At 48.3% G+C, this 13,373-nt stretch overlaps 1 protein-coding gene across 11 annotated transcripts in view; it reads left to right on the top strand.

The window, feature by feature from the left end:
- The window catches only part of LOC138821864 (anomalous homeobox protein-like), a 28,604-nt gene extending 17,239 nt beyond the window's left edge, over positions 1-11,365 (top strand). For 5 of the 11 annotated variants that reach the window (XM_070014338.1, XM_070014337.1, XM_070014345.1 and 2 more), the window contains exons 7-8: positions 5,888-5,948; positions 10,816-11,365. In XM_070014338.1, coding sequence (XP_069870439.1) covers positions 5,888-5,948; positions 10,816-11,184 — 430 coding nt within the window. In that variant the 3' untranslated portion in view covers positions 11,185-11,365. Of the gene's footprint in view, positions 1-236; positions 554-3,353; positions 3,464-5,887; positions 5,949-6,167; positions 6,757-10,815 lie in introns of those variants that run through there. The other 6 variants (XR_011370242.1, XM_070014342.1, XM_070014341.1 and 3 more) reach the window with 6 other exon arrangements.
- Positions 11,366-13,373: the final 2,008 nt, after the last annotated feature.

Raw genomic sequence — 13,373 nt, 5'->3', positions numbered from 1 at the left:
TTTTAACATTTCTTGGGCAGTCATTGTGGATAAAGGGCTGAGGTATTGTAGGCTTCAAGTAAATGGCTTTAGTAAGTCTCCATGGTCCATAGCTATCAATGGTCAGTCTTTGCACCAACCTCAGGGGGAAGGGTCCGGGCAGCATGATGAGTGACATTCTGGGTGCCACAGTCTTCAGTGGCTGAATCAGGAGGGGAACTCAAAAACCCCGAGTTTGTTGTCTCTGCCTGCCATAGGACATTGTTTTCCACATACCTCAGATCTCTCCAAGAAGGCGAAAGGTACCGGACGGGGCCTGATCATGACCCTGCCACCCTCAGTCCCGTCGGCCTCAGCCCCAGCTTCGGCTCTCTGACTGTGGACAGCAACATGCCGGGTCCTCCTATGGCTGCCTCTGAGTCATGGATGATGTCCTTTGCACTGCCATCCTCCAAGGAAGTCTGCTTCCAGCCTGGGCAGCAAGCCCATAGCTGCAGGCTGGACTCCAGGATGCACCTACTAGGTTCCACCATGTCCGTGCCCATTGCCTCTGTTGGTGATCCTTGCCCTGCAGGTGGGTGTAGTTTTCATAGACTATGAGATTAAGCATCATTACAGTACAACTACTCCAGTGTTTTGTGGTAGTATCAGGCGAGGCCATGAATTTTTGCTTGAATCTGTGTGGTTTGATGAGACCCAGAAGCAGTGCAGAAGAAAGACAGATTCTTCCAATACACATCTGGATTTTGTAAGTTGTAATTTGAAGAAAAATACACACAAATGAAAAATGAGACAGAAAAGAGTTGAAGTGATAGGGAACAGCTGCCTCTCTGTGACTCTGCTGAAGTCACCTTACTGTGCCACCTGGCCTCGAGGAGGGTAAGCTCCTTAGACCACTTTCTCTTTTATCCTCAACTCAGAATGAAATGTCCTATTTTAGTTTGTTTCTGAAGTTTATTTGTAACTAAAAGTTTAAATATTGTTTATATATTTGTTTGTGCCTCTCCAATACATCAGACTCTTATAAGGCACTGTGGAGTTACCTGAATTTTTTAGTATTCTGTGGGTATAACTTTTCAGCTTTTTTTTTTTTTTTGCCAGTCCTAGGTTTAAACTTAGGACTTGGGCACTGTCCCAGAGCTGCTTTTGCTCAAGGCTAGCACTCTACCACTTGAACCACAGCACCACATCCAGCCTTTTGTGTTTATGTGGTACTGAGGAATTAAACCCAGGGCTTCATGCATGCTAGTCCGGCAAATACTCTACTACTAAGCCACATTTCCAGCCCTCAGCTTTTGTTTTCTTGGAGTTGTGAATTGCCTTTTCTTTTTTCTTTTTCAGGCCCCCAGTCGTGGGGCCTGAACTCTGGGCCTAGGCGCTGTCACTCAGCTCTTCAGCTCAAGGCTAGCACTCTACCATTTGAGCCACAGCGCCACTTCTGGCTTTATTCTTTTTGCTTATGTGGTGCTGAGGAATCGAACCCAGGGCCTCATGCATGCAAGGCAAGTGCTCTACCACTGAGCCACCTTCCCAGCCGCCTTTTATTTTTTCTTATGCCATCTGCTCTTATACTCTAGTAATATCTTCTAGTGTATTCAGTATCCCATTTGAAACTCACAGCTGGAGCCCCTCCTCCTGTTGACAAGCAAATGATGGCTTCCTAGATCTGGGGTAAAGCCATCATGTTCAATGCCCCCTTAATTGCTCTCTGAGTTTGTTTCCAGATTACTGTCAGTTTTTTCTCTCTTGACTCTCTTATTTTGTTAAAAAACACCTTCAGTTAGCTTTGCAAGATGGTTTTTGTGAGATAAAGGTTCTAAATCCTTTCGTGTTCTAAAAATGTCTTTAATTTTCCCTTACCTTTTAGTAACAATTTGGCAGGGACAGAAATTTGAAGACATTGTTAATTTTTTGTAGCATTTAGTGATGAATCACATGTTTATTATTGAGCAGATAACCTCTGTTTCTTTTTTGTTGTTGTTGGTGGTGGTGGGGCTTGAACTCTGGGCTTGGGCACTGTCTCTTCAGCTCAAGGCGAGTGCTCTACCACTTGAGCCACAGCACCGCTTCTGGTTTTCTGGTGGCTTATTGGAGATAAGAGCGTCATGGGCTTTTCTGCCCAGGCTGGCTTTGAACCCTGATCCTCAGATCTCAGCCTCCTGAGTAACTAGGATGACAGGCTTGAGCCACCAGCACCCAACTAACCTATATATCTTACCTTGGAGTTTTGAGGTTATTTTTTTACCTGGTGTTCTAAAACATACTGATGGCCTTAGATAGGGGTCTCTTTAGATCATTTTCCAGTTAAGCTTTTTGGTTTAAAGAGAAAGTTGTGGGGTTGGGAATGTGGCTTAGTGGTAGAATGCTTTCCTAGCATGCATGAAGCCCTGGGTTCGATTCTTTAGTGCCTCATAAACAGAAAAAGCCAGAAGTGGTGCTGTGATCAAGTGGTAGAGCACCAGCCTTGAGCAAAAGCAGCTCAGGGACAGCGCCCAGGCCCTGAGTTCAAGCCCAGGCATTGGCATAAAAAGAAATAGTACATTTGGGGGAAAATTTGTCTAAGCTTATGATTTTTTTTGGTAATATTCCTTGTCATAAATCCTGAGTCTCATGGACTCTGTAGGCATTTGCCATGTGGCTGTTTTTCCTCACTCTGCAGAACTGCAGACATTGAATGTGGTGCTTCTGATTTTGTTTTTCTCCAGGAGAGAATTTATGATTTACTGTTTTATTACCTGTGATCTTGAATGTCCAAGTTGATACCAGAGCTTTGTTTTCTCTACTCAGAATCCCTTTAAGTCTTGTGTGGATGAGGAGTCAGCAGAAGTAGAGGGAGAGTCACACACTGGGTAGTCAGGAAGGGGCCTTTGACATCAGAAGGTCCTGTGCATCCATCTACCAGGTTAGGTGGTCATTCTGGTGGCTAGAAGGGAGCAAAGCATGACTCTCACCATGGTCTGTCTATGTTTCTTTGTTTGAGGCTAGGCTTTTTAAAGTCCATGCCACCCATGGACTTAGTTTAGACAGAAACAGGCCTCTTCTGTCCTACACATGTGCCTACTCAGACCTGAATGACTCTGTTGTAGGCTCTGGCACTGGCTGTCAGGAGTTCTGGAGTTGCAAAACACAGGTTGAAATGAGCATTGCCTGACTTTCATGTGATCTCTGAAGACTCAAAGGTTGTTACTGTTGCCGTTCCGACAGTTCTTTGCTCTGGAGGGTTTAGATCCAAGAACAGTGCCCGATGACTGACTTGAGGCCGTAGTTTCATGCGTGTCACGCTCCTCCTTCCCAGCAGGTTGTGTGTGTGTGTGTGTGTGCGTGTGTGTGTTTTACCTGCAGGATATACTGATACACGTCGTGACAATCCCCAGGTCATGTACTCAGAAGAAGGCCCTGGTTCAAGTGGTGGGCAGGCAGAGGGGCGCCGCTTCCTGGTGACACAGCCTCCACTGCAGGCCTGTGAGTGTCTCATCTCCCCCAGGTGAGGCTGGAGGTCTGGAGACATTCTCTGCAGGCTATGAGGTGGGGTAGAGCTGATTTATAGACTTATCACCTTGGTCTATGCAGATCTGACCTTTTCTTTCTGGTCCTCAAAAACTGTAACAGTCCCTTCATCCTGCTTCTTCTTAAAGCAGAGTGGTTTGCCTAGACATCACAGCAGATGCGGGCATCCCATCCTTTGGATTGTGCTCAGTCACTCAATGTTACCTTGGGCCCCATTAGCCAATTTCTGGTGTTTCTTCCCCACAGGCTATGGAATTACCTTCCAAATTGTAGTTTGGATGAGGCTTGGGAGGAGTTCAAATAGCCCAGGAGAGGTTCTATAGCCCAGGTGACAATGTCGATATTTTGGATGTTCAGAGGTACAGAGCTGACTAAACCACATGAGGGAATGCAGAGACAGTGGATGGTCGATGGGTTGGTTCAGGGTCCTTGGGTGGAGAGATGATAATGGAGGCCCCCATGCTGCAGAACGGGACCAGGAGACTGCAGGTTGAAGAAAGGGATGGGACAGTACGATGGTATGGTCTTTTTTTTGAAGAGGACACATGTCCTATTTATGCTAGGGAGTCAGCAGGACAATGTCCTCAGGATGTGGGATCCTCTTAATTTGGGAACTAAAGGTCATATGATTCAAGTGGGTGCCCAGTAATGGAAGAAACATAAAGGAGTATGTAACATAGGAGAAACATTCCCCACATCAATGCTTTGCTTGTTGAGATAACAGAGTTGTAAAAGAATCCAAACCACACAGATTCAGTCGCTTTTGCATTCACAGTCACAGTCAGATGGGGTGTATCCACTGTGGTTTATCCATATGGCTACGTTGACATTTTCTCTTTTCCCCATGCCTCCTGCCTGTAGTCCCCTGATGTGATGGCTGTGAACGCTTTCGTGTGTGCCAGTCCTGAGGTTTGAACTCCTGCCTCAACACTTTCCCTGAGTTTTTTTTCTCAAGGCTGGTGCTCAACCACCTGAGCCACAGCTCCACTTAAAAACTTTTTGGTGTCTAATTGGAGATGAGTCTTCTAGACTTCCCTGCCTGGTCTGGCTTTGAACTGTGGTCCTCAGACTTTAGCCTCCTGAATACCTAGGATTACAGGCATGAACCACTGGTAGCTGGTTGAATCCTTCTTCAAACATCTTACTTGCAAGTGTGTAGGTTGAACAAGCCACAGTTTTCTCTGTGTGATTTTCACGTATACTGTGAAGCCACAGAGTCTGGTGGAGGTTGTGAATGTACTTATTGCCTTCACCCAACAGGACTCTGCCACCACAGAACCACAGATCTGCTTCTGTCAGTGAAGACTAGTTGTAGTGGGACTGGGGGCATGATTCAAGTGGTAAAGCACCTGTATAGAAAAGATGAGGCCTTTAGATCAGTTACCAGTGTTGTCAAAATTATTACCCGAAGCTGGGTGCCAGTGGCTAATGCCTGTAATCCTTGCTATTCAGGAGGCTGGCAGGAAAGTCTATAAGACTCATCTCTAGTTAACCACCTAAAAACCGGAAGTAGAGCCATGGGTCAAAGTGGTAGAGTGTTAGCCTTGAGCAAAAAAGCCTCAGCAACTGTATCCAGGCCCTGCATTGAAGCTCCAGGACCAGTTTATGTACACACAAAAAAAGAGAAGTGGAACCGTGGCTCAAGTTGTAGAGCACTAGCATCGAGAAAAAAAAAGGTAATAGTTCAAGGACAGCACCCAATCCCTGGGTTCAAATTTTAGGACTGGCACAAAAAATACAAACTGTATTGTATAGAGCATTATGTGGATAGAATTCTATACTTAGTACTCAGGTTTTTTCTTTTGCTTCCATTTTCTCTGGCTCCGTTTCGTGTAACTTTTGAGATTCCCTTTGTTGTTGAGTATATCAATAATTCATTTTATTGCTGAGACTTAATCACCAGTGTGGGTGGGTGGCCTTGTAGGGCGTTCTCTTGTGGCTGGCATTCCGTGTCTGTGGTTTGGTGAAATCTCATAGAAGGTCTTCACGGACGTTCCTGCACATAGTTCCTCTTGGTAGCCTCCTTCATTTCCCATGGAGCACTCCTAGGAGTGTAATGGTCAGGTCATGTGATAGTGTGTATGTGTTGGCATTGACCACTGTGCCTGTCTAGTCTCTGCTGTCCCTCCTGTTTTCCCTGACTCGGTCCAGATAGACTCTCAACTCAGACCCATCCCTTCTTTGCCATCTCCTGCTGTGAACCACATTCCCCTCCTAGCTAACCGTCAACACAGAAAGAGCGTTCATTGGAATTGAACCCCTCAACTGGCTTATGATTTGTAGGTATATGACTTGGGGGTCTTGGCACCTTGAGCCATAACCTGTCCTGATGTGCAGATTAGAATTGTGTATGGATTAATCCCCTGATATGTAGCTTGTTCTGACCCTGTACCTTTCTTAGCTCTGCAGAGTTTGTGCCTGTGTCTACCATGGAGCTGAGCCATCCCCTGCCCTCCAGCCAGGTAAGACCTGCTTGTTTTTCTCCTAACCCTGATACACAGCTAATGGCTGAGGAGGGCTTAATTAGTGCTTTTTTAAATGAAGGAAACAGTGAAGAGGAGTAAATATGACTCATGGTGGGACATAAGTAGCCTCAGACTGGGCAGGGGTTCTCCTGAGGCCAGAGAGTCTTGGAGCCTGGCGGAACACATGTCCACGTGTACTGCTGTGTTGTTTTTCAGGTGCAGTGGTCTCGCAACAAGGTCTCTTGTGATGCTGTCTGGGGAGCCAGAATGCTCCTTGAGTTTTCAGGGGGCAGCCTGGGCCAAGGCAGCCCTGGGGGTCCAAGCCAGCGCCAGAGAAGGAGATGTGGATTGCCCAGCTGTTCAACACAAGTTGCAGAGCTTTTTCCTGAATAAAATGAGAGGTTCTTCATGGATCATGAAGGGTTTTTTCCCCTGAAACTGCAAGGCTTCTTTGAATAGTTTAGTTGGTAATTGTCTATATAGAAGGAAGCATCTGGCACATATTCATGGGGTCAAGTTGAAGGAATGTCTGTTCTGTTTGTGAAGTGATAAATCATACTTAAGCTACTGATAAGTTCTGTCAGCAAGGATTCCAGAGAATAGAATGTCCCTTCCTACTTCTCTGTGCACAAGGCCTTCCCCATCCATTTGTTATCACTGTAAGGTATGGGGAGACTTCTCGTGTTGCTGTGTTTAGGAGTATTTCCCTTGAGTACCGAGAGGAAAATGTTTTCAGGAGCTTGTCCCGGAAGGTTGGGCTCGAGTGGATTTCTGTGCCAGGTGGCACTTCATTGTGACTGCAAAAGGACTGTTTTATTCAACTATATTAAAGTTCAGTGTTTTGTATGTGTCCCACTTTCCACTTAATTATGCATCTTGACATCCGTCCAAATCTAGCATGTAAATTCATGCCTGACTCTCAGTCCTGTGCTAGTGTTTCATTATGGGGTTGTGTTGATTGACTTCTCCGCTACTCTAGTGATGGTCATTGACTATTTCCAGTGTCTGTTTCATAAACAGCATCAGACTAAGCATCCATTTTTCTCTTCCCTTTGCTCTTTGCTTGGTTATTTCTTCATGCTAAATTCCTAGAAGCTGAATTTCTTGGTGGTTGTAAAAGCTAAGGAGTAGACTGTAATTCTGTGTGTCTGTGACCAGCCATCTGCCCATCTGCCTAGCTGTCCATGGCAGAGGAGAGCCGTGCGTGGGTTGGGTATGCTCAACATCAGACCCCAGTCTTCCTTTCAGACACTCCCAAGCTGGTCCTTTCCATTGGTTGTGCATGTGCGATGTGGAACCATTAATGGAAGACCTGAAGGTGGAGTCAGGACATGGAGAATCTTGACTGTCATAGAAAAGGGAATTTTGGCTGCACTGCAGTGGCTCACACAGGTAATCCTAGCTACCCAGGAGGCTGATATCTGAGGATTGTGGGTTGAAGCTAACCCAGGCAGCAAAGTCTGTGAGATTCTTATTTCTACCAAACTACCAAAAAAAGCCAGAACTGGAGCTGTGGCTCAAGTGGTAGCGTGATACTCCTGAATAGAACTGGCACCAAAGAAGAAAAGAAATTTTGGAGAGTGGGTTAGAAATGGTGCAGCTAAAGGAACAGAACCTTGGAACGCAGTGTCTGAAGGCCCTCACGCCGGTCCCCCGCCGCCCAGTGAGTCCATGAAGGGGAGGAGAATATGGACTCATCCTCCTAGAGCCACATCAGAGTGAATACTGAGTGCCTTTGTTGGGGACAGCCACCCATCTACCTGCTGGAGGAAGACTGGGCCTCAGATCCCCACCCAGCTGCCCCCCTTCATGACTTCTAGGGTGGTGGCAGCAACTTCTGTACCTTCAGCTGCCATGAGTATGCATACTATAGTTGTGCCAGGAAATCTTCCTGCTGTTGCCTACGGCCTTTCTTGTGTCCAACAGGGCCTAGATATGCAGAAATTCGGAAGTCAGTGATGGAGTTGGCCACAGACAAGCTGTTTGAGGATCTCCAAGACAATTTTATCCTTCATATTCTGGGCAAAGCCATAGGCTCTGCGAGTTCTAAATACCTGATTTAGCTAGCTGTATCATGTCTGTCTTTGGGAAAGTGGACAAGTCTGCTTGGAGCTGACACTTGTGTGGGATGGCCTGCTTAGCTGGGACACCTACCTACGCAGTGATCAGAGCCCTGTTTGTCCCACTCTGTCCCTGTGGGACAGGACCTATGCCCTCAAGAGCTTGACAATAGGTCCTACCTTCACCTCTCCCTTTTCTGGATTTGTCCCCTGCCAAAAGAGGTGTATGGATGTCCATTCTGATGAACCTTAACCATTTTAAAGGACATCTTGGAACGATGAGACTTCTTTTATTTATTTTTTTTTTGGGGTCTGGTTGTGAGGCCTGAACTCGGCCTGGGCGCTGTCCCTCAGCTCTTCAGCTCAAGGCTAGCGGTCTACCACTTGAGCCACAGTGCTACTTCCGGCTTTTTTTTCTGCTTATGTGGTGCTGAGGAATTGAACCCAGGGCCTCATGCAAGAAAGGCAAGCGCTCTACCACTGAGCCACCTTCCCAGCCCTGTGCCTGTTATTTTTAAGGTAGGGTCTTGCTTTACACCCAGCCTGGATTGTGATCTTCCCACCTGTACTTCCCTATACATTGCTGAGGACAACAGGCACATAACACTATTCCAACCATTTGCTCAACCTGTGGCAACATTAACAGGTGTGAGTCATCATCACCAGCCATTAGTTGAGATGAAGCATTGTGAACTTTTATGCCCAGTGTGGCCTTTAACCATCATCCCCTTATCTATACTCCAGGCAGCTAGGGTTACAGATTTGAGCCACTGTACCCTGGTATGGACTATCTTGAGTGAATTTTTGTGTAAGGCATAAAGTTTGTGTCTGTATTTATTTTTTCCTATATGAGTTTGATATGGTCCATTCTCCATAATTGTTCTGTAGTCATTTGTGCAGCCAAGATAGAATCTGAGTTTCAGGGTTTAGGAATAAATTAGATATATATGATTTCCCTGTGTGCCATGAAGAATTGCTCCATTGAAGCATCTCAGTCTGGGGTCTTAGGAAACAGCACCCAGTGACCTACTTTCTCCTTGTAGACCCCACCTCCTACTTTCTGCCACTTCTGAAGTGGTCTTGTGTCTTTCATTTGCATTTACCTTATGGCTAATGATCTTGCACATGTTATTTTTGGAGAGGGTTTCATTGTTTGGCCTTGAACTCATGATCTTGAGGGTTTACCAGAGGCTGCAACCAACCTCTGTAGGTCCCATGACAGGGTATGAATCAACTTGATTGCAGGGTCTTGCTGCTAGAGTATGTGAAGGCATGCATGAAACCACTGGTGTTGGAGGGTAACTGAATGCACAGAGAGGCTCACCATATCCAGATCCCAGGAGACATGGAGGTGGAGGCTCACAGTACGTGGCTCTGAGAAGATACTGTCCATCTGGAGTGCAAACTTGCACAAGGGCATCCATGAGAATCCAGCCTCTACCGGTACTCACTGAGCCCTAGGCAAATAGTGTAGATAAGCCAGAGTCTGGGGTTTTGATGTTCCTGACTTGAGATAATAACCCGAGGCACATCTGAGTGTCAGACACTCCTCATAACCTTTGGGGCAACATAAGCACAGGCCTCACATGATCAACATGAGAGCTGTCTATATAGAGTGGGTGTCCCAAGCATGCAGTGAGCCCTGGAGCCTCAGAGGCTAAGTGAAGAAGGTGTCAGCAAAGGACACTGTGACGTTTGGGCTGGACAGGAAGAAGCCTGAAGATTAGTAGGTTCTATAGAGGGTAACAAATCCATAAGCCATCAAAGAAAAGTCAGATAAATTGAAATGTTTCAAAGGAAATCAGTACAAACCTCCCTAAGATTCCAAAGATAAGCTGCAAAACTGTCCAGAGACAAAGAGATTCAATAGATCAAGAATAGACCACTGAATGATGTGAGAGGCACACAATCCAAAGATGTCAACAAGGAAGGAAAATGTAACTAATTGTTGAAGCTCTGTAAATTATGCTAGGTGTTAGGAAAATACACAGTAGGTCTGAGTTCATCTACCATTTCCATATTCTGAACTGCATTGTAGATTTGGGTATGGGACCCAGGAGCCTCACACATGCTGGGCCTGGTACTTTATTAATGAGTTTTGTGTTGAGTTCATTTCCACATTCTCAGTTCAGAGAGTTGTTGGCATGCATTGTGGGTAGAGGCACACAAAATTAGGAAGCCACTGTAGGAGAATTCGTCAAAATAACAGATGTCTTATACTATGACCCTGTCATTTCACTTCTAGGTATTTCTGTAGTAGTTGTGCTCTTCCCTGTGCTAAATGACCGATGTAGAATGTTCTCCAATGTTTCAATGAGAAGGCAGGCAAGAGAATATCTGTGGAATATTTTCCATTCAGAGCCATACTGGGGCTCTTGATGCCGTCCCAGGTCCTAGGGTGCCTTCTGCTGTTTATATCGGAAATGCCAGCTGTGACATGTAAACACCATGTGTGGGATAGTGTGGAAATAGGCATCCATGTTTTTTTTCTTTAACCCCCCCCTCCCTTTTTTGTGCTGGTTATAGGGATTGAATTTCGGGCTTTGGCGCTGTTCCTTAGCTTTTTAACTTAGGATGGAATTGTACAACTTGAGGCACAGTCCCCTTTCTGGCCTCATTTTGTCTTAAGTGGTTTTTGTTTTTGTTTTTGTCTCTGTGTTTTCTAGCATGAGTTTCATTAAGATCTCCTTACTGTTTCCGGAGTATTATTTGGGCAAGCAGGGATGAGGTTAGAGTGGGTGAAGGAAGGAGGCAGGGAGGGAGAGGAAGAGTACAAACTATTCTTTTTTCATTTGTGTTTGCAGTTTATGAGGGAGCATGAAAGTCCACATAGACCAACCTTGGGTGGAAGCTTTGTGAAGATGGCACGTGTCTCTGAATTCCTGGCCTCCAGTCGCCGTGGCCGTTTGCTGACTCCCTGGTTTAATTTTTTTTTTTTTTGTCTGCTGTGGGACTTAACTCTGGGCCTGGACGCTGTCCGTGTGCTCTTCAGCTCAAGGCTAACACTCTTACCGCTTGAGCCACAGCACCATTTCCAGTTATCTGGTAGTTTACTGGAGATGAGTATCATGGACTTTTCTGCCCAGGGTGGCTTTGAACCGAGATCCTCAGATCTCAGCCCCCTGAGTAGCAAGGATTACAGGCATGGGTCACTGGCACCCGGCCTGGTTTAAAAGTTTTGAAGGAAAGATTGGTCGATGGAGTCAGGAGAAGACTGAATGTTTTAATTTAAATTCATCCGTCACCAACAGGATTGCTCTACAGGTCTAGGTCTAAGGGAGACTCGTGGAGAAGAAATGTTTTCCCGGTTTCTACCAGGAAAGTGGAATAATCAATAAACAATAATCAATAAACATCCACAGAAACCCAGCTCGTGTTTCCTTGTTTTGCTCCCTGGTCTGGGCTGCCCTCTCCTTCCCTCTTCCTCCCTTTCCCTCCCTCTTTCCCCTCTTGCCCTCCCCTATCTCCACACCTCGCATCAGTGTCCCGGAAGTGGGGCTCAGGCCTGGCCAGGCCGGGCAGCGGGTGGCAGGCAGGCAGAGGAGCAGGAGACTACCAGGGGGGGACCCAGACGGGAGGGCAGGCATGGGCGGCCGGGATGGCAGGCCTCAGTGGCAGGGAGGGCAGGCCTCATCGGCGCTGCTTGAACCCAGGTTCGTGCCTGGGTCTCCATGTCAGAGCACAAGAAGAGTGGAGCAAGAGTGGAAGTGAGGGTCCAGGGGCTGGGCTTGTGGGAGGACGCGGGGTCTTGAGGAGGGCAGTGCACACACTAGAACACCATCTGGTGAGAACCTGAACCCCGAGTACTGAAGAGCATGGTGTGCACACCTAGAGCACCATCTGGTGGGAATCAGTGGTCACTGCACCCCGGGTCCTGAGGAGAGACGCATAGTACACACACCTAGAGCACCATCTGGTGGGAACAAGTTGTCACTGTACCCTCTGGTCCTGAGAAGAGGAGCTTGGTGCACATACCTAGAGCACCATCTGGTGGGAATCAGTGGTCACTGCATCCTCTAGTCCTGAGGAGAGGAGCATGGTACACACACCTAGAGCACCCTCTGGTGGGAATCGGTGGTCACTGCACCCCAAGTATTGAGGAGAGGAGGACAGTACACACACCTAGAGTGTCATCTGGTGGGAATCTGGGGTCACTGCACCCTGGGTCTTGAAGAGAGGAGATTGGTGTGCACATGCACAGCACCATCTGGTGGGAATTAGTGGTCACTGCACCCCAGGTCCTGAGAAGAACATGGTGTGCACATGTACAGCACCCTCTGGTGGGAATCAGTGATCACTGCCTATCTGGTCCTGAAAAGAGGAGCATGGTGCACACACCTAGAGCAACCTCTGGTGGGAATCAGTGGTCACTGCACCCTCTAGTCCTGAGGAGAGGAGCATGGTGTGCACACCTAGAGCACCCTCTGGTGGGAATCAGTGGTCACTGCACCCCCTAGTCCTGAGAAAGGGAGCATGGTGCACACACCTAGAGCACCCTCTGGTGGGAATCAGTGGTCACTGCATATCTGGTCCTGAAAAGAGGAGCACGGTGCGTACACCTAGAGCACCCTCTGGTGGGAATCGGTGGTCACTGCACCCTCTGGTCCTGAGGAGAGGAGCATGGTGCGCACACCTAGAGCACCCTCTGGTGGGAATCGGTGGTCACTGCACCCTCTCGGTTTGTGGGAAGAGCAGAGCAGGAGAGGGGTGGGGTTAGGACGAGGAAGTGAGCTGCTCAGGGGTGGGGTTTGTGGAGCAGAGCAGGAGAGGGGCGGGGTTAGGGAGAGGAAGTCAGCGGCGCAGGGCCGTGTTTGCGGAGCCGAGCAGGAGAGGGGCGGGGTTAGAGAGAGGAAGTCAGCGGCGCAGGGCTGGGTCTGTGGGGGCCAAGCAGGAGAGGGGTGGGGTTAGAGAGAGGAAGTCAGTGGCGCAGGGCGTGGTTTGCGGAGCCAAGTAGGAGAGGGGCGGGGTTAGGGAGAGGAAGTGAGCAGCGCAGGGCGGGGTCTGTGGAGCCGAGCAGTAGAGGGGCGGGGTTAGGGAGAGGAAGTCAGCGGCGCAGGGCGGGGTCTGTGGGGCCGACCAGGAGAGGGGCGGGGTTAGGGAGAGGAAGTGGGCGGCGCAGGGCGGGGTCTGTGGGGCCGAGCAGGAGAGGGGCGGGGTTAGGGAGAGGAAGTCAGCGGCGCAGGGCGGGGTCTGTGGGGCCGACCAGGAGAGGGGCGGGGTTAGGGAGAGGAAGTGGGCGGCGCAGGGCGGGGTCTGTGGAGCCGAGCAGGAGAGGGGCGGGGTTAGGGAGACGAAGTGATCGCCGCAGGGCAGGGCCTGCGGAGCAGAGCAGGAGAGGGGCGGGGTTAGTGAGAGGAAGTCA

Source organism: Dipodomys merriami, unplaced genomic scaffold (genome assembly GCF_024711535.1).
Source record: "Dipodomys merriami isolate MVZ:Mamm:240054 unplaced genomic scaffold, mDipMer1.0.p SCAF_943, whole genome shotgun sequence".
Taxonomy (NCBI): domain Eukaryota; kingdom Metazoa; phylum Chordata; class Mammalia; order Rodentia; family Heteromyidae; genus Dipodomys; species Dipodomys merriami.
This window is presented reverse-complemented; position numbering and strand designations above follow the sequence as displayed.